The sequence below is a fragment of the Gasterosteus aculeatus genome, chromosome 15 (genome assembly GCF_964276395.1).
Source record: "Gasterosteus aculeatus chromosome 15, fGasAcu3.hap1.1, whole genome shotgun sequence".
Lineage (NCBI taxonomy): Eukaryota > Metazoa > Chordata > Actinopteri > Perciformes > Gasterosteidae > Gasterosteus > Gasterosteus aculeatus.
The window spans coordinates 6,310,080-6,326,993 of record NC_135703.1 but is presented as its reverse complement, the minus strand read 5'-3'; the positions used below and the strand labels follow the sequence as shown (position 1 = coordinate 6,326,993).

General features: G+C 46.6%; 3 protein-coding genes across 3 annotated transcripts; 2 read left to right on the top strand and 1 right to left on the bottom strand.

Moving 5' to 3' along the window:
• The first annotated feature begins 424 nt into the window (after window positions 1-424).
• On the top strand, window positions 425-3,097 carry arf6b (ADP-ribosylation factor 6b). Its single transcript, XM_040199358.2, has 2 exons — window positions 425-624; window positions 887-3,097. The coding sequence occupies exon 2, from the start codon at window positions 1,499-1,501 to the stop codon at window positions 2,024-2,026; it is 528 nt and encodes a 175-aa protein (XP_040055292.1). The 5' UTR covers window positions 425-624; window positions 887-1,498; the 3' UTR covers window positions 2,027-3,097.
• Window positions 3,098-8,900: 5,803 nt separating this feature from the next.
• Window positions 8,901-10,378, bottom strand: vcpkmt (valosin containing protein lysine (K) methyltransferase). The gene is made up of 5 exons (XM_040199310.2): window positions 10,031-10,378; window positions 9,688-9,801; window positions 9,523-9,595; window positions 9,279-9,398; window positions 8,901-9,159 (listed from the first exon to the last, which is right to left on the bottom strand). Exons 1-5 carry the CDS (start codon window positions 10,360-10,362, stop codon window positions 9,055-9,057), a joined length of 744 nt encoding a protein of 247 aa, XP_040055244.2. The 5' UTR covers window positions 10,363-10,378; the 3' UTR covers window positions 8,901-9,054.
• Window positions 10,361-16,849, top strand: msh4 (mutS homolog 4). The gene is made up of 20 exons (XM_040199307.2): window positions 10,361-11,152; window positions 11,305-11,481; window positions 11,558-11,721; window positions 11,840-11,950; window positions 12,133-12,248; window positions 12,337-12,510; window positions 12,602-12,774; window positions 12,866-12,933; window positions 13,075-13,149; window positions 13,263-13,327; window positions 13,402-13,571; window positions 13,656-13,792; window positions 13,887-13,990; window positions 14,300-14,424; window positions 15,035-15,235; window positions 15,332-15,450; window positions 15,553-15,681; window positions 15,875-16,049; window positions 16,133-16,221; window positions 16,427-16,849. The coding sequence occupies exons 1-20, from the start codon at window positions 10,951-10,953 to the stop codon at window positions 16,622-16,624; spliced, it is 2,772 nt and encodes a 923-aa protein (XP_040055241.2). The 5' UTR covers window positions 10,361-10,950; the 3' UTR covers window positions 16,625-16,849.
• Window positions 16,850-16,914: the final 65 nt, after the last annotated feature.

The following is a 16,914-nucleotide window of genomic DNA, read 5'->3' as shown; positions in this document are numbered from 1 at the left end:
TTCATATGGGTTTAACAACAGATGACATTTACAAGCCACAGTAGATGATTGTTAAAACAGACAAATCAAAATGCACAATATGATTTGTCCATGAAACTGAGTGAATTTATGAAGCCTGCCATGGCCACCAGGAGGTGGTGTTATCCTTCACACGCATAGATTCACTCTAATCAGATGACATTAGATATTGAAACATAACCAATGCCACAATCAATAATGGTATGTCATTAAAAATAGTTTCATATTTTATGTATTTACTTATAACAACCCCCAGATACGTCAGTAACGCCTCAAGCGGGCACAGTTTAAAACAAAATCCTCTCGTTACATTCGTTAACTAATGACCAGATTCATACTGTGAATACATATAGCAAATTACATATACCATACTACATGTAGAATATTACATAAATTCCATATGACTGTTTGTTCCATTGTTCATGCTCGGTATAGTGAGTAGTACGCGGCGGCAGCCGTTAGAAGAGCTGAATGAAGTCGACGGGAGGAAGTTGCGGTTAATGCAGCTCCACACCTTTCCGGTGTAGCAGCACTGCGACCAGCTCGACTTAAAGGAGAAAGACGAGAGCTGGGTGTATTTATCCAGACAGGAGGGGGAGATAGGAGGTAAACTGCTTTTATTTCAGTGTTTAACACCTGGGTGGGGGGTGTCGGAGTCAAACGTGTAGTTTCTGTTCCATATATTTTGTATCCGGATATTATTAGCTTGCGACAGCTAAGTACCGTTATCTAGTTAGCCGTTGGCTAGCTGGCTGAGCTACAGGCTAGCTAATGTTAGCTTGCTAGCCCCTCTTTAGCAGCCATGAGCGAGACCCTGCTAATTTGGCATGCCTGACCCTCCTCCTAAATCTCTCTCTTTTTCTTCTAGGGAGATAAGAAGTGGAGTTGCGTGAGTGGATACACGTGTCGCTGAGTCACCGAGGATTTCCTTCCAAGACCACAGCAGCGGGGCGAAGTTACCCCGGCGCGACGCTTTATGGACTAGCCGCCGAAAGCTGCTTTTTCCTCCCCCGGTAGCGGCGAAGAGAACAAGGGCGCACCCGATGTGGAGGACCGGACGCCAGAAGGAACTCACAAGTACCGCGGCCTTTTCGGGGCCTTTCCGACCTACGGCGTCTGCTCTCTGCACGTTTTAATCGCCTCGGCCTGTCTTGGTCCCACGGCTTTAGGTTGATTTTTTTTTTTTTGGCAACAAAATGAACGTCCAGCAACAGCTGGTGCCAAGTTCTTAGTCGAACCATGCCGTGTTGTGTGTAGGGCCTTCAAACCGTCTTATACTTTGACCGTAACTTCACTGTAGGCACGAGTAAAAAGCCAAACTTGACTTTTCGATTCTCCCTCAAATGCTCTTCGCTGAGACATGTTTCCAGAAGTAAGCCCATAAGCGGAAGCTATAAGAAAAAAGTGAATAATCATCAGCAACGGTATCATTCCCCCCCCCCCCGGTTAGGATCGAAGTATTTATGCACCAGAGTTCAAAATGGGGAAAGTGCTGTCTAAAATATTCGGCAACAAGGAGATGAGAATATTAATGCTCGGACTTGATGCTGCGGGAAAGACGACGATCCTTTACAAACTGAAACTCGGACAGTCCGTCACCACCATCCCCACGGTCGGCTTCAACGTGGAGACCGTCACCTACAAAAACGTCAAGTTCAACGTCTGGGACGTCGGGGGGCAGGATAAGATTCGCCCCCTGTGGCGACACTACTACACGGGCACCCAGGGGTTAATTTTCGTGGTGGATTGCGCGGACAGGGATCGCATCGACGAGGCGAGGCAGGAACTCCACCGCATCATCAACGACCGGGAGATGCGCGATGCCATCATCTTGATATTCGCCAATAAGCAAGACCTCCCGGACGCCATGAAGCCGCACGAGATCCAGGAGAAGCTCGGCCTGACCCGCATCAGGGATCGGAATTGGTATGTTCAGCCCTCCTGTGCGACCACGGGCGATGGACTCTACGAGGGCTTGACGTGGCTAACCTCGAATTACAAGTCTTAATGATTTGAGTGCTGACTGTTTTAGGTCAAAACTATAATAACCGTTGCAAGTAACAGATAACTTCTCGAAAGGAACATGGTTAAGAAGTTGATTTATCTCCCGTTTATTTTGAATACTACGTTGCCCCCCCCACGACTAATTTATCTTTAACTTGGTTTGCTGGCCTAAAGTTTGCTTGTGCTCTGTAGCAGGCCTGTTTCACGTTACCTTGGGTTTAGCTTGATGAATAATTGGCCCTAATGTTAAAGCCAGCAAGAACACCGCCTTTGCCTATTCTTTGCCCTGTTTGTATGATTTATTTTTTTTTCTCCTTCCTGATGAAGCTTTTGTCTCGATTCTTAGACTAAAACTTTATTCAAGGTTCTTCAGTCTCTGTTGCATTGAACTTGGATCTTTTTTATTTTTCATGAGGTGAGATCTTTAATGTCACAGTATACCTGAAGGACTTTGACATCTGTTTTGAACGCAGTACTGTGATAAAATATATTTCTTAATGATATTGAATGCTGCAAGGGGAAAACAAAAAATAAACACCGTTACTTACAATTCAGTGTCATCCGTCTTAACATCAGAGAAACAAAAAAAAAAGCTACTTGAGACACGTTTTGATACCCATCTGCATTCCTCTTGGTGGGGTATATCATTTACCAATTGACCTATTCTGTGTCACTTCTTGATACTTAATTGTGCTGAATCAAAAGTTTAAGGCCTCCAGTAACTCTTAAACATGCTTGTTGGGATGCATTTTTGATTTTTGGGTAACTCGTAAGTTGACTCAATCTTTCCAAAGGAATGTCATTCAGCTCTGCGCTCTCTAAATCTGATACCACAGTTGATTAGTGTCAGTATTGGGACATTATATGATAGCCTATATCTGTAGCATGAGTACGCAAGTACAGTAACCCTACATCAGCCCATCTGTCGTGCAGTCAGAGGGAGCTGCTCACTGGGGGGGGGGGGGGGGACATGTTGAAGACACCCTGGGGTGCAGCTCTTACTCTCATTTTGACTGGGGGGAACCATGTACAGAACAATGTCATTGTAATGTCTTATTAAAAAAGTGATTTTAAATCCGTTATGTCTGTCTGTTTGTTTTTGTCCAAAGAGTAAAGGAACTTCAAGCACCGCGAGTGATCAAACCTTTTTTAGGACTGCCGAAGGTTTTATTAATGAAAGCGAATATATGAACAGCGCTTCAAGAATGCTCCTTGTTAAAAGTAGACATCTGACTTGTTAAGTCTTTGGTTTAGTGCCAATAAGCGGTTGGCCCAAGTTCACTCGCTACTAACTGGGAGGGGGCACAAAACAGGAAGTCCGACTGCTGGTCTTTTGGACGCAACAACAGAACCGCACGATGGTTGGCGGGGTGGAGGCTCGACACAGCCGACTTGTTTTTGAATATTGCCTGTTGGTTGCGAGGCACAGCTGAGTGGATGCTGAGCTGTCGGCTGTAACTTCCTGATTTTTGTTTTTGATTGGAACAGGCATTAAAAAAAAAAAGTCATTCAGTGGGAACGATGTGTGTCCAAGTTGCCTTAATTGCAGAGCTGGTGTTTGAGAAATGTAAACAGGATGAACATGTGAGTTAGCGATGAGCAGATGCCGGTGGCTAATGAGAGCATTTATTGCGGCGTTTTAAACATGGGAGCCACTCGCAACTATTTGTGGCCTTCCCTCCTCCTAACCAGGAGCATAATGTGTGTGCGATGTTAGGAACACAAGGCCCACGTCCTTTGGTCTATGTATTTATCCCCTTCTTGACGAAAATGCCGACCTCATTTCATTGCTAGTGTTAAATAATCATTCCATTTTAGGTGTTTTCATAAAAGTTCAAAGCTTAACTTGTTAACCTGTCAAATGTTTAGCTCAAAAGCTGATCAAGTCACTTTAAAGAAAGGACAAATGGTGTTCATGTCTACAGAAGATTGGTCATTATTACTTCCCCTGCTTTTTTACACCCAGTGTTTAACATCCGCACAAAAACGCTGCTGAAAAAGCACAGAGTCTGCGATAACTTTTCGTATTTGCATTTAGAGGAAGAGGATGTGCAGTCAGTTGGGCGCTGTAACCTACACAGGTTTGCGTCTACCAGCGATTGGTTGTTTGATTATGGCGGCTGGCAGCCGCTGTGTGGAGAAGCTGGTGCTCAGCAACTTGCTGTCGGGGCCTCAGGATGTTTGCTTTAGCACCACAGAGGTTTCCGTCACACGGGTCAGGTGACACAGACAGGAAGCTACGATGTTCCGCACAACTCACAGCCGTGATTTAAATACTTCCCCATTAGAATAAAGGCTGTGCAATCAAAATAATCTGCAACGAAAACCGCGGGTCCAGAAAGTATCCGAGCTTCTAAAGCTATTTGCAAATACGTCTCGGGCCTCCGTTAGATGCCGGTGGCAGTTTAATTGGGCTGTAATGGTCGCTGTGGTTCCCGCCACTTCATTACAACCATATGATCCTCACGGCTTTATTGGTAACACTGGGGGCCCCCTGGGGCCAAGACAGGGACTGTAAGCAAGGCTTCATGACCTCCCCTGATGTGAAAATGAGACTTCCGGGCCCTTATGGCGGCTCCCTCTGTGCTCGGCTGGAATCCCAGACACCTTCTGAGAGGAACGCTCAACTGTCAGATTGGTACGGGTCGATTCAAAGTGTGCCCCCCCCCCCCCCCCCCCCCTACAGCACCGCCACATGTTCATAGCATCTCACCAAAGGAAACGGACTATTTCAGGTTCGATAAGTCACCGATGACGCCAATCAGACGGTAGAAAATGAAATGACTTAAAAACCTCCACTGCTTTGCGCGGGCATGTCTGCGACAGATTTCTCTCACGCCACAACGCCTATTTGTTGGGGAATTTTCTATGAAAACGTTCTGATGAGATCATTGCCGGTGTGGCTTAGTGTTTTCGGTATCGTACCGTTCTCATTGTGCTGCAAGTTCCCCGTTGGTTCCTCTATTCTACGTGAAAAGAGGAAGAGTGGGGAGAAACCGAAAGAGACCCGGCTATGACTCACTGAAGTCAATGGTCTTATAGCTGCACGCCTGATCTGCTTCTAAAAGCAGCCCGAATAATGTTGGTGGTTTTCTAGGGTGTGGTTAGTGCTCCTCGGCGTCTTCACTTCCTCATTACGCCCCCCCCCCCCCCTGCGGTGTAACATTTGCGCAGGTAGCGCTATTGCAACGCGCCTTTTTGACTGTGGCTTTGTGGGTCGGCCTCCGGTTCGGCAGACGCAGCCAACACCTACTTTAAACCACAGCTCACAAGGGGCAGTTCAATGGCTGCTCATCCTGGAGGACACTGAAACATTCGTCACGTTCTTTGCGCCTCCAGCAGCCTTTTCCCCTGAGCCGTTGCGTCATGAAGTGTAAAATAAATCCGGAAGTGGCGTAAAGATGTTTCCTGCTGAGGTCTGCACCCTTGAACGCATGCAAACTCCTGGTTGCCTTTTACACATGTTTTCTTTTTGTTGTTGATATCGTAGGAGGTACTTGAGTTGGTTTGATTGCAGGTGAGTGGGTGCAGGTTTTTTTTTTCTTTGGAAACAATCAAAGCGAGCTATGCTGTGGTATAGGCCAGCGGAATGAGGGGGAAAAGTCCAAGGTGCACTCTGGGCTTTGGTCCGACGCACATTCCATTCATATCTGCAACTGAAGGTTACATGCTGTGGTGAAATGACAAATTCAGAGAATTCCGATTGTATAATGAGTATACGAAGTGCTCGCGGTCCACCCGACAGAACCAATTTGTTTTTGTAAATGGGTAAATGAAATATTCACACAAGCAAGAACTAAATTATTTAAGCCACTAACCATACAGGCTTGTTTGCAGAGTCTTACTGGCCCATGTTCATCATGTTTTATCCACTTAAAAACGTCACTTTTTTTTAAGCCTCCGGCCTTCTATTTATATTCCTTTATGTGAAAAGTTGTCCTCTTGAGAATTCCGCCAGCTGTGTGAGTGTGAACCAGTTTTTCTCTCTGCTGTGTTTTCCCAGCTGTAACACACACAGAGCAAAGAGGATCATAGCAGAGTGTTAACTACCTTCAGATGTAAGCAGTGCTTGGGGGGGGGGGGGGATTATAGACGATTAGGAACCCAAAGTGCATCTGCTTCTGAAGCTAAATGAAATCCATTGGCTGTCCAATGAAATCTTGAGATTCTTCGTCTTCACACAGTGCGCAAAGCGCTCGCCACGTGGCATCTGTGATTAGGATTGACACTAACTTCCTCAGCGCGCACGGAATCACTTTTATACCAAAGCATGCAGCGGCGTATGCAGCGGCGTCAATCAACCAGCAGCGGCCTGCGACCGGCCGCGCGTATCAGCCCCCACACACTGGCAGGTTTGTGATCGGCATGGACAATCCCTGGTGTGTGGTACGGTGCCAATATGGGCCCTGTAATCACAGCAATGGAGCAAAGGGCCCTTCTTCTTCGCACAGTACCGGATTTGTGTCCCCTCTCGACTGGAGCACAGCTGTCCTAACAGCACCCCCGCCTTCCTACTGTTCCCCTGCAGGGGTGAGAGGGGGGTGGGGGGGGGGGTTAGTCAGCACTGTGTTCCTATAAACCGGTTGCCCTGTCAGGATTTGCATCACAGAGATGATTAGCATCGTGGCAGCTCGATATCAGAGATACCGAGCTGTGGTCACGTGCTCTATCCTAAAGTGAACCCTGGCGTGTAGCATAAAGAGGAAAAGGATGATCTGTGTGTGGAAAGTGGACACCTCTGCATGATCAGGAGTCCCAAAACTGCTGCAGCCCACTTCTATTTTTAATCAGCCCAGTTTGATGTCTATTCTTGAGCCCCTCCCTAATAGTTGGTCGAGAAAATGAGTCTTCCTTTCTGGAACAGCGTCTCTTGGCTCCAGGCATCACGGTGACGGTGACACAAAGGATCTTCTGTGTCACTTGGCTGTGATGCAGCACAGTGGTGAACACCACACAGGCTGCGCCGAGTCAGGCTCTCCTCCGCCCGTCTGGTGTTGAGGGGGAGCTGCACTCCTCACGCATCTGCGGGCGGGGGGGTTTACGTGTACTTTACACCGATGTTTTTTTGAACTTTGTTTTGTGTGTGGAAAGTGCAGCCTGCACATACAAGGACAGAACGGAGCGTTAATCAATAATCGGCCCGTGTTAAAGGCAGCGCACCGTGTGGCCTATTTGTGAGGACTTTTTTTTTCTTTCTGCAGGTTTCCCACACAGGTAAAAGTTATTTCTTCTAATAGCACCATCTGTTGGCAGACCATGCCCCCATTCTGTCTCGGTTGGCGCAGCGTGTACGCCACATGTTCAGTGTCGAGTCGTTATGGTCACTGAAAATCAACTGTTCCATGTAGATGGTAACACTGTGGGCTGGCCTCATTCACTCAGAACCCCCCGATTCCCCTTTTCTGACAGCCTAATTAGTCACAAGAAGATTATGACTACATTGTATACATCACATGGGGTTAACAGACTGGAAAATAGATTGTAAATGATACGGCTGATCCTGTGCACAGGAGGTGGAAATGTTGACACAGAACAGTGGAGCTCGCCCGTCTAATCGGCCAATAACCCCTCTGGGCGCCGCCCTCGTCACACACTGGAGGGGGGGACGTGAACTTGATACCAGCTGTGAGTCACATTAATTAGCTGAAGATATCCTGGTCAAAGCCAAAGGAGACCTCGATAACAGGGTGGCTTTGTGGCAGTGAGTGAAAAGTTCAGAGAAGGGCCAGAGGGAGAGATTATGATCCGATGTAGTCATTTTAGTCAGCGTAAATCAGAAGGGGAAAAGCCTACAAATCTCACTAGTTCTCTTCAGGGTGTTAAATGATAATATGCAACAACACCTCAGTCACACATCTAAACATTAGCGATCACAATTGGAATAATTCATCTTTTGGTTTGGGTTGTACCGGTTCTGGTAAATGTGTTTTCAGTTCATGTTGTGTTTAAAAGATGATCTGGCATTAATGATCTTTCTGAAGAACTGCTTGTTTCTGTTAAAATGACAAATCAAATCCATCACTTCAGTAAAGAATTCATGACCTAAAGGCTGCACGCCATCACAGATGTTCCTGCCGTACAGTAAAAGCACACACAGGAAAGGTTAGGTAGTGGATCCATATGGAGAAAAGAGTCGGATGAGCACGTTATTCTTTAGAGTGGCTGGATTATTTGAATGGACCTTTAGTGTAGACCACACCCCATCAACATTAACATTAGCATTTTGATTTGGTCTGTGCGTTGGAGGCCACCGCGCTCATTACACTACAGCTCCACTGTGTCAACAGAGAGCAGCATGAAAGGCTGTAAGGGGCCCCTGCATGCCTGCGGGAGTACGGGCTTACTTCATAGTTTATGCTTGAAAAAAGAGCCATAATCCTCCTGCCGCGGCTTGGGGTGGAATTCCCCTTTCACAGAGGTCTCATAGGAGCCAGCACGCAACGATAACAATCTCAGTTTAAAAAGAGCTGGGTTAACTACCTAAACATAGACTACGGATTGAGAAATGTTGTCATGATTTGTTTTCTCACCGCTCTCAACGTGATTAACTCTGGTAATGTTACAACAAGGTCTTGAATTCAAGTTAAGCTATGAGATGAGCAGATGGCTTAATACCGTAATTGCAGTTTTTTTGTTGTTATTTAAAGAATGTACACACATTAGGACTCAAGTAACCATCGCCCCCTAGTGGTCCAAACTGGCAATGTCGGATTTTACACATTAGTATAGAAATCCCTTCATTTACAGTGAAAAGCAATATAGCCATCAGTTAGCTCATCTCTGGGAAAAGGTCGACAATCTTACATGCAACTGTGGGTGTGACAAGTCAAAGAAGATAATCACTCCCTGTAATGTCAAACTACACAGACCAATGACACTGATGTTGTATAAACTTGGTTTAATAGTGTATGAAAAAAACGTTTTACAGTGGTTTTGTTGTATTCTGATCACTGTACCAGCACAGTCATATTTAAAGGGCCTTTTTATGAACAAAACTTTACAAAAGGTGCAGGACTTAAGCTACATTGCACATCAGACTTTCCTCCGGATGTGCAGGATGTGGATGTCTGGACTACTAAACTCTGGGTCTTGCTTTTCTGAAGGGATCTCCTCACAGTTGAAGTTTTGTCGCAGCAACTAAAAGAAAAAATTAAATAAATACTTACTGAGGGATGGTGCCATACAGCTCAGTTTCCATGCATTTACTCAACTTATGTATTACAATTAACCAATGGAAGACACGGTTTGGCTCTCACCTCAAAAAACTGCCTTTCCACTTTGGGGTTGACCCCCTCTGTGCGCTGCTCGTAGCAGCAAATAATGCAGGTGTCTGGTCCAGAGAGCAGCAACAAGCTCTCCACTAGTGGAACAATAGACTGTGTGTGAAGAAACTAGAGTCAATAACCAAGATAAATGCAGCTTTGTCCCTCAAGGAGACAAAATTATTAAGACTCAAGGGTCAAGTTTAGATGGAAAAAGTAGAAAACGCTTGTGGGTTACCTGCTCATAATAGATGCAATCTGCCATAAGGACATAATGTGGGGGTGACTGGAAGTCAGACACATCTTCACCCCTTTGGATAAAACAAAAAAAACAGGTTAGTAAGTGGAGAATTCTGGCAACATGTTGAACGTATTTATAAATGTAATCCACACGAGTACAGACCATTTAAGTACCTTTGCAGTTACTGATCCACTACTGATGAGTGCCTGGTTTTCCCGGATGTTTACACTTAGCAAGGTCTGCAGGTCCTCCAGGTCCGTCACAGTAACAACAGCTCTGTGGGAGTTAACACACACGTTAGCAGTACACACACACACACACACACACACACACACACACACACACACACAGACACAGAAAGTCAAAAGGATGCAATGACAGTTGATCACTCGCTGCAGCAGCCAGCTGACGTTAGCTAACGTTAGCTCGTCTTTACACTGCATCGTGTACTTTAAGGAATGAGTAACTTTAAAAAATGAAAAAAAAAACTAACCCGTCATCTCACCCCAGTGTTGCTGCCATCAGACCAACTACTCCCGTCCCGGCTCCTAACTCCACGACCCTCCTCCCAGCCCAGACGTTCACTCCGGAGGACGGGTCGTAAAATTGTTTTGTCTCCAAATATTTAGCCAGAACGATGGCCGCGTCCCAAACGACGCAGCCGACGTCTCCCAAGTAGCACTGCTTCACCTTTAAGGTCAACCCGTCGTTTTTCTCAATTTCTCTCACAAAATAATCCCCCTCGTCTGCGTCGGCCGCCATGTTGACCCCGACCGGAACAAGTAGACGGTTTCCGGTTGGATTATTATTTTCAGAATAAAAGGGTGAACTATTCATACCGGGGCAAGCGAACTGAATGAACGAACAGACGTTGCGAAAAAGGTAGAATAAGTATTGTTTGGTAACATTATCTGCAAAATGGTAACATTCAATCTGTAAAATGTGGTGTTCCATGTTCTAAAAAGAAAAGTGAGTCTCTTCAGCTGCTTTGAGATATAAAGTGATACAGGTCATTTTCTAATGGATATAAACACAAGCTCCGTCCTATATACATGCTGGGGGGTATGTCAGGCCTCCACCACAAGTCACTCACACAAATATTTTCAGAATAAGGTCATGATCTTGACCTCAAAATCTGTCATGTTCAATCGTCACTGGTCTTGGTAAAAATGTCACGTGAGTGATGTGCGAAGACGCGCCAATCAAAGGCGTTGCCTTGTTCGCGCGCAGCTAGCACAGACCAATTCGGTAGCTAACGTTAATTTATAGCTAACAGTTTACTGACAATTTAGGGTGATACCCTTTGTCTCGCAAATTAGCAGTCGTGTTTTTGTGTTGTGTTACTCTCATTATCACTTCTTAAAGTACTAGTTAATTAATTCGTTTTATAACGTCGCTATACCTGTGCCGTTGCGAGGGACTAAAATGTTTCCCAGCAGCACAGATGCGGTAATGGACACCTCGGATGGTGGACAAACATGGGGACCGTCCCTAACGGACAGAAGCCGACCGTATGAAACAACCTCGGACGGTCCTGGGTATTTTTCCCCCGCTTCATCCCACCAAAGTTTCGATGAAGGCAGCACGAGCTCCAGCCATGGCCCGTTCCTCCCCCGAGGCTCCTCAGGTGATCTCAACGATAACCAAGTTTAAGCTAACACTCGCGTTAGCTTCTTTTTCAATGGCAAAACAAAAGTCGATGCATTACAATAAGGACAGGATACATTGATATAACAACAGTCCCAACAATATGGAATATTTCCTCTCGACATAACTTAGGTGAGTTCGATCCTAGCTTCCGGTTAGGCAGGATGAATCCATCCCCGCTTGCATCCACCTCGGACAGCCCGTCGCTTCGCGGCCCCGCAGGAACACCGAAGCTCAGGAGGCCACCGGGGTTCGCGGGGGCCACTGGGGGCGCACACCCAGCGCGCACACCGCTGACCGATCACACCGGTAATAGAGCCCTACGTCACATTTCGAGAATGACCTCAAGCGTCGTTTCTAATTCCGATTCCCTTGTTTTTTGCAGCGACAACTTGCTCCTCAGCGACCGCCGCCTCTGGGGCCTCTGTGCTCGTGGCGGTGGTCGAGGGCCGCGGCTTGGCCAGGGGAGAGATTGGCATGGCCAGTCTCAATTTGAAATGTCCAGAGCTTGTACTCTCTCAGTTTTCAGACACTGGGGCGTATGCCAAGGTAACCAATTCACGGTCAAACTTTAGAGTGCAACTGAAATGCTCGATTGGCTGTTTAATCATTGATACTCTGAAACAGAGGGAATTCCTGTGTTATTCATATATTTACTCCTCTGAAGGTGATAACCAAGATTCACATCATGGTGCCACTCGAGATACTTATGCCAGACACAGCCAGTGAGAAGGGGAAAGGGACGAAGCTGTTCAGCCTCATCACCGAGAACTTCCCGGTACCAATGCAGAAAAAGAGCTATGACCAAAACACGCAACTGATGGGAACAAGTACTTTCAAAGAAGAAGGCGGCTCATACTCATTCACACTCAGTCACTCAATACTGTGTATTGTGCATCCCCACCTATTTACTGATGTGTTTTTTTGTTAAGGGTGAATGTTGTTCTTCTTTGTTGTCAGGGTGTAGCTTTCACTGCTATCCAGAGGAAGTATTTTAATGAGAGGAAAGGACTGGAGTACATTCAGCAGCTGTGTGCTCCAGAATACGGGACCGTCCTCATGGAAGTGCAAGCTAAGTACGCCACTGAGCGTAATACCGTGATTAAAATCCTGTCGCATTAAGATCCTGTCGCACAAACCGTTCACACAAATGTTCGTGTTCAGGTATTACTGCCTAGCAGCGGCCGCTGCTTTGCTGAAGTACTTAGAATTCATTCAGAACTCCGTCTACGCTGGCAAGTCTCTGAAAGTGAGCTTCAGAGGGAGCGAGCAGACTGCGATGATCGACTCCACATCTGCCGCTAACTTGGAGTTGGTGGTCAATAACAGAGACCACAGGTGAGAAGGGTACGACAGCACCTTCTTTGTATGTGTAGCGCTTGTATGATCTCTAGCGTGAACACGGGCGGTGAGCGTTCCGTCTCCACAGGAGCGGGCACACTCTTTTAGGGGTGCTCAACCACACCAAAACGCCCGGCGGTGCGAGAAGGTTGCGCTCCAATATTCTGGAGCCTCTCGTTGATGTGGACACCATCAACATACGCTTGGACACCATACAAGAGCTGCTGTGCGACACCGAGCTCTTCTTTGACCTGAAAAGCGGTGGGGAATTAAACACGCGTTCGATAAAGAGCACGCTGGAGACGGGAGCATAACGCCGTTTTTTGACCGTCCGCTCTTTTGCTCTCCTCAGCCATCGCTCGTTTCCTGGACATCGACCAGCTGCTCTCAGTTCTTGTCCAAATCCCGAAGCAGGAAACCGTACGTAGAGTCCTTTCAGCACAATTGCGTGAGATGATATGATTGCAGTGGAATGTCTTTACTCAAAGGGAACTCATGTGTGTTTGTTTTTGAATGCTTTAAAACTCAATGTATTTCTTTCCCGTTTCATTGTTTTAACAGGCTCAGGTTGCCGAAGCAAAAATCACACACATCATCCAACTGAAACACACGTTGGACCTGGTGCCACGTTTAAGGGTCTGTGAAATGTGTTCATCATCATCCTATAGCCATGAATGGAATGAGGGGAGAAAGCATTGTATACGTTCTTTCTTTGACGGCCTTTTTCAAACATTGCGCTTTACGAACAGATGGCGTTGAAGAATGGAAATACGGCTCTGCTCAAGGCATACAGCGCCTCGCTGGAAGACAACAGGTACCAAGCCCCGTGCCTACGTTAGACAAACGTCTGCCTACAGACCTTTCCCACCGTACGTGTGTCCTCGTCAGGTTCGACATGATCTTAGAACAGATCAAGACGGTGGTTAACGAGGACACTACCTACCTGAAGGGGAGCCTGAACTTGCGCACCCAGAAGTGTTACGCCGTCCGCCCCGACATCAACGAGTTCCTCGACATTGCCCGCAGAGCTTACACTGAGATAGTGGACGACATCGCAGGTGTTCAGTCGATGTCTTTGGTTTACGATGTTTGTTAACGTTATCTCTGCACCCAAGGTCATAAGATGGCGTTGTGTTGCACAGGGCTGGTGAGCCAGATGATGGAGAAATATAGTTTGCCCATGCGTACCAGCTACAGCACAGCTCGAGGTTTCTTCATTCAAATGAAGCTGGAAGGAGGGGTCTTACCTGAAGGGAAACTCCCCCCGGAGTTTATCAAGGTGTGGTCTAACAAGGAAGACAAATGGACCCCATCAGGACAATGAAGCTGAATAAAAGGAATGCACACAATAAAACATAATTATGCCACCGCAGGTAACGAAGCACAAGAACAACTATGGCTTCACCCACGCAGACCTGATTAAGATGAATGAACGCTGCGATGAGGCCCTGAGGGAGATCTTTCACATGTCCTATGTGTAAGCAGATCATTATCATATCATATTCACACTGGTGTATTGTAGGCACCTAATTGCACTGTACTGAATATTAAAAGAATCCTAAATAAAAGTACTTTGCTGCCAAATAACGTAACAACCAATTTTTTTTAACTCTTTCAGTAATTGGAAGCAATGAAAGTCTACGTTTCTCCATCTCTCAAGCTGTCAACCATTTAACACAATTAGTATTAAATGTGTTCTTCTTTCTGTCCACTAGAGGGTGCTCTTTATCAGCTAATATTCTTCCTGTGCAATGCCCTTGTAGCATCTAACGTGTCTCCATAACAGGGTGATATGTCAACTGCTCAGCACCATCCACGAGCACATCCACTGCCTTTACAAGCTCTCTGATGCCGTGTCCATGCTGGACATGCTGCTGTCTCTGGCCAACGCGTGCACCGTCTCAGACTACGGTGAGTGTGACTCACTGTGGACGTGCAAAGCGTCAAAGCCACCTTGAGTGAGGCGGATATGTTGTCCGAGGGAGTGCTGCATGCACACCAGGCCACGTTACACATGTCAACCAGGAACTGCTCCTCCGAGCCGGCAGTTCTGCTGGCCTCAGTTCTTTTTTCTTCTCTTTTTTTTTGGGGGGGGGGGGGGGTTGTGGGCAACACACGCCAGATCAGGCGCTGATCTGCTTCTTCCAGCTCCGACTGCCCTTGTTACATAAGTGTGCACTGATGTCCTGTGTTTACACAGACATATCTCCTGAACAGAAGAGCTACGTGGCTGCAACAACCGGCACCTCAGCAAATAAGCTTCCATCATATTGTGACACCCTTTTCAGTTAAACAACTAGCACAAAAGAATGTTAATATCTCAATTAAATAATAAACCGCAATCATTTGGTGACAGTTGACCTGCTTTACTTGATTTGGTTTGTTGCCAAATGCTCACTCGTGGTGTTGCTGTCCTTTAATGCATTGTGATCATTTCAAGGAAACGCATCAAAGAACATTATGAGACAAACAAAATATCAACAACTCAATGCACTTTATTAATCATCGTTTTCTCTGCCAGTGCGCCCCGAGTTCACAGATACGCTGGCCATCAAGCAGGGTCGTCACCCCATCCTGGAGAAGATGGTCGGACAGCAGCCCGTCTCCAACAACAGCTTCATCTCCGAGGGCAGCAACTTCGTCATCATCACTGGACCCAACATGAGCGGCAAGTCCACCTACCTCAAACAGGTGGCGCTGTGTCAGGTCATGGCTCAGATAGGTCAGCGGCAAACCTCTCGGCCTCTCATCGATTTGGAGTACACAGCGGCACGGTGCCAGTTATCCACTTGGCTCAGTCTTTGAGTTATTTTTCCAGGCTCTTTCGTCCCCGCTGACTACGCCTCCTTTCGCGTTGCCGATCAGATTTTCACCAGGATCGGTGTGGATGACGATTTTGAAACAAATTCGTCCACCTTCATGTTGGAAATGAAGGAGGTATGTTCGTGTCTTTCTAGCTTTCTTACATTCTTTAATTACATAAATGAGGGAACTAAATCACACGTTCATGATGGACTGCGCATCTCCCCCCCCTAAAAGATCTCCTACATAGTCCACAACGTAAGTGACAGGTCCCTGATCATCATAGACGAGTTGGGCCGGGGAACCAGCGCCGAGGAGGGCATCGGTATTTGCTACTCAGTTTGTGAGTTCCTTCTTAGTCGCAAGGTAGAGTTCACACTTTCACAGCCCTGCACATAGATTCCTCTCTGACATTCAAACCAGTTGAACCAGACTCCTCTGCTGCATATTATTTATTTGTACTTTTTGTTTAGTTGCGCAGCACCTCTGAGGTCAACACCCAAGTAGGAAAGTCAATACAGGAATTTGTTTTTTTTTTAAGGCGTGTGTTTGTTTGCAGGCGTTCACCTTGTTTGCCACACACTTTCTTGAGGTGTGCCAGCTGGAGTCTCTTTATCCCAACGCGGAGAACCAGCACATGGAGGTGCAGCACACGCGCAGTGGGGACACCGGGGGAGAGAGTGTGGTGTATACGTACCTGCTGAATCAAGGATGCTCTGAAGAAAGACACTATGGTACAGACACAAGTGAAATCCAGCTGCTGTCTTGTTGAACGCGGTCGTGAAAAGCGTGACGGAGCTCGTTTCTGCTCTTCTAGGTCTGAGAGCAGCAGAAATGACGGCGCTTCCCTCAAACATAATCCAAGAGGCCAAGATGATTGCCTCCAAAGTTAACCAGCAGCTTCTGGTATTTTGCCTTCTGGCCTTCTGGTACCCAAACCTGTTTTGTGCGTTCTTTGTTTAGACATACATTTTAAGCCGGTGCTTTAATGGCCTAAGAGAGTCAAAGTCGGCGTGGTGACAGAAAGCGCTCCCTGTATAATCCTGCTTTGAATCAGAGAAGTGCTTAGTAAGAAGACTGCATCCACAGTGTGGTCTTTGCGTTGCCCTAGGCCAAACATCACAGTGATCCCGGAGAAAAGAGGGAGAGAGCCGTGTACAAGCTGGCCACCCGCCTCCTGCAGACTGCCAGGAACTCCAGACTGGATTGTGACAGCTTGCGCATGTATCTGAAGGGCTTAAAGAAGCAGTACGAGGCCGAGATGCTGGCAGCAGGGCAACCGGCCTCCGTTGAACCAGAAGAGGAATGACTGATTCAGGCTTACTTATCAGTCGAAGAATCATTACTCAGCATATTGTGTTTGGATTGACATATTTGATGTGGAATGTCTTTGAATTTCCGCCTTTCCTTTTGGATGGTCTGTTATGAAGACTGTCATAACACATGTTCGTTTGTTGTTATTAAAATGGTGGCGTTGTATCCTTAAGCCACAGAAAATAAAAATAAACTGGATATAGATGAAGTCAACATAAAATATGCTCGCGTTTTATAGACTTTGTGAAAGTGCAATGACCGCTCCCCTCTTTGATTTGGCCGACA

Bases quoted from the DNA above. Each gene is read 5' to 3' on its own strand.
- arf6b (XM_040199358.2), top strand. From the start codon at position 1,499: ATGGGGAAAGTGCTGTCTAAAATATTCGGCAACAAGGAGATGAGAATA.
- msh4 (XM_040199307.2), top strand. From the start codon at position 10,951: ATGTTTCCCAGCAGCACAGATGCGGTAATGGACACCTCGGATGGTGGA. The intron at 12,511-12,601 runs GTGAGAAGGGTA...CCGTCTCCACAG, and splicing joins GTCAATAACAGAGACCACAG to GAGCGGGCACACTCTTTTAG. The intron at 13,991-14,299 runs GTAAGCAGATCA...TCTCCATAACAG, and splicing joins ATCTTTCACATGTCCTATGT to GGTGATATGTCAACTGCTCA.
- vcpkmt (XM_040199310.2), bottom strand. From the start codon at position 10,362: ATGAATAGTTCACCCTTTTATTCTGAAAATAATAATCCAACCGGAAAC. The intron at 9,802-10,030 runs GTGAGATGACGG...TAACTCCCACAG, and splicing joins CTGATGGCAGCAACACTGGG to AGCTGTTGTTACTGTGACGG. The intron at 9,160-9,278 runs GTGAGAGCCAAA...TTTTTCTTTTAG, and splicing joins TGGAAAGGCAGTTTTTTGAG to TTGCTGCGACAAAACTTCAA.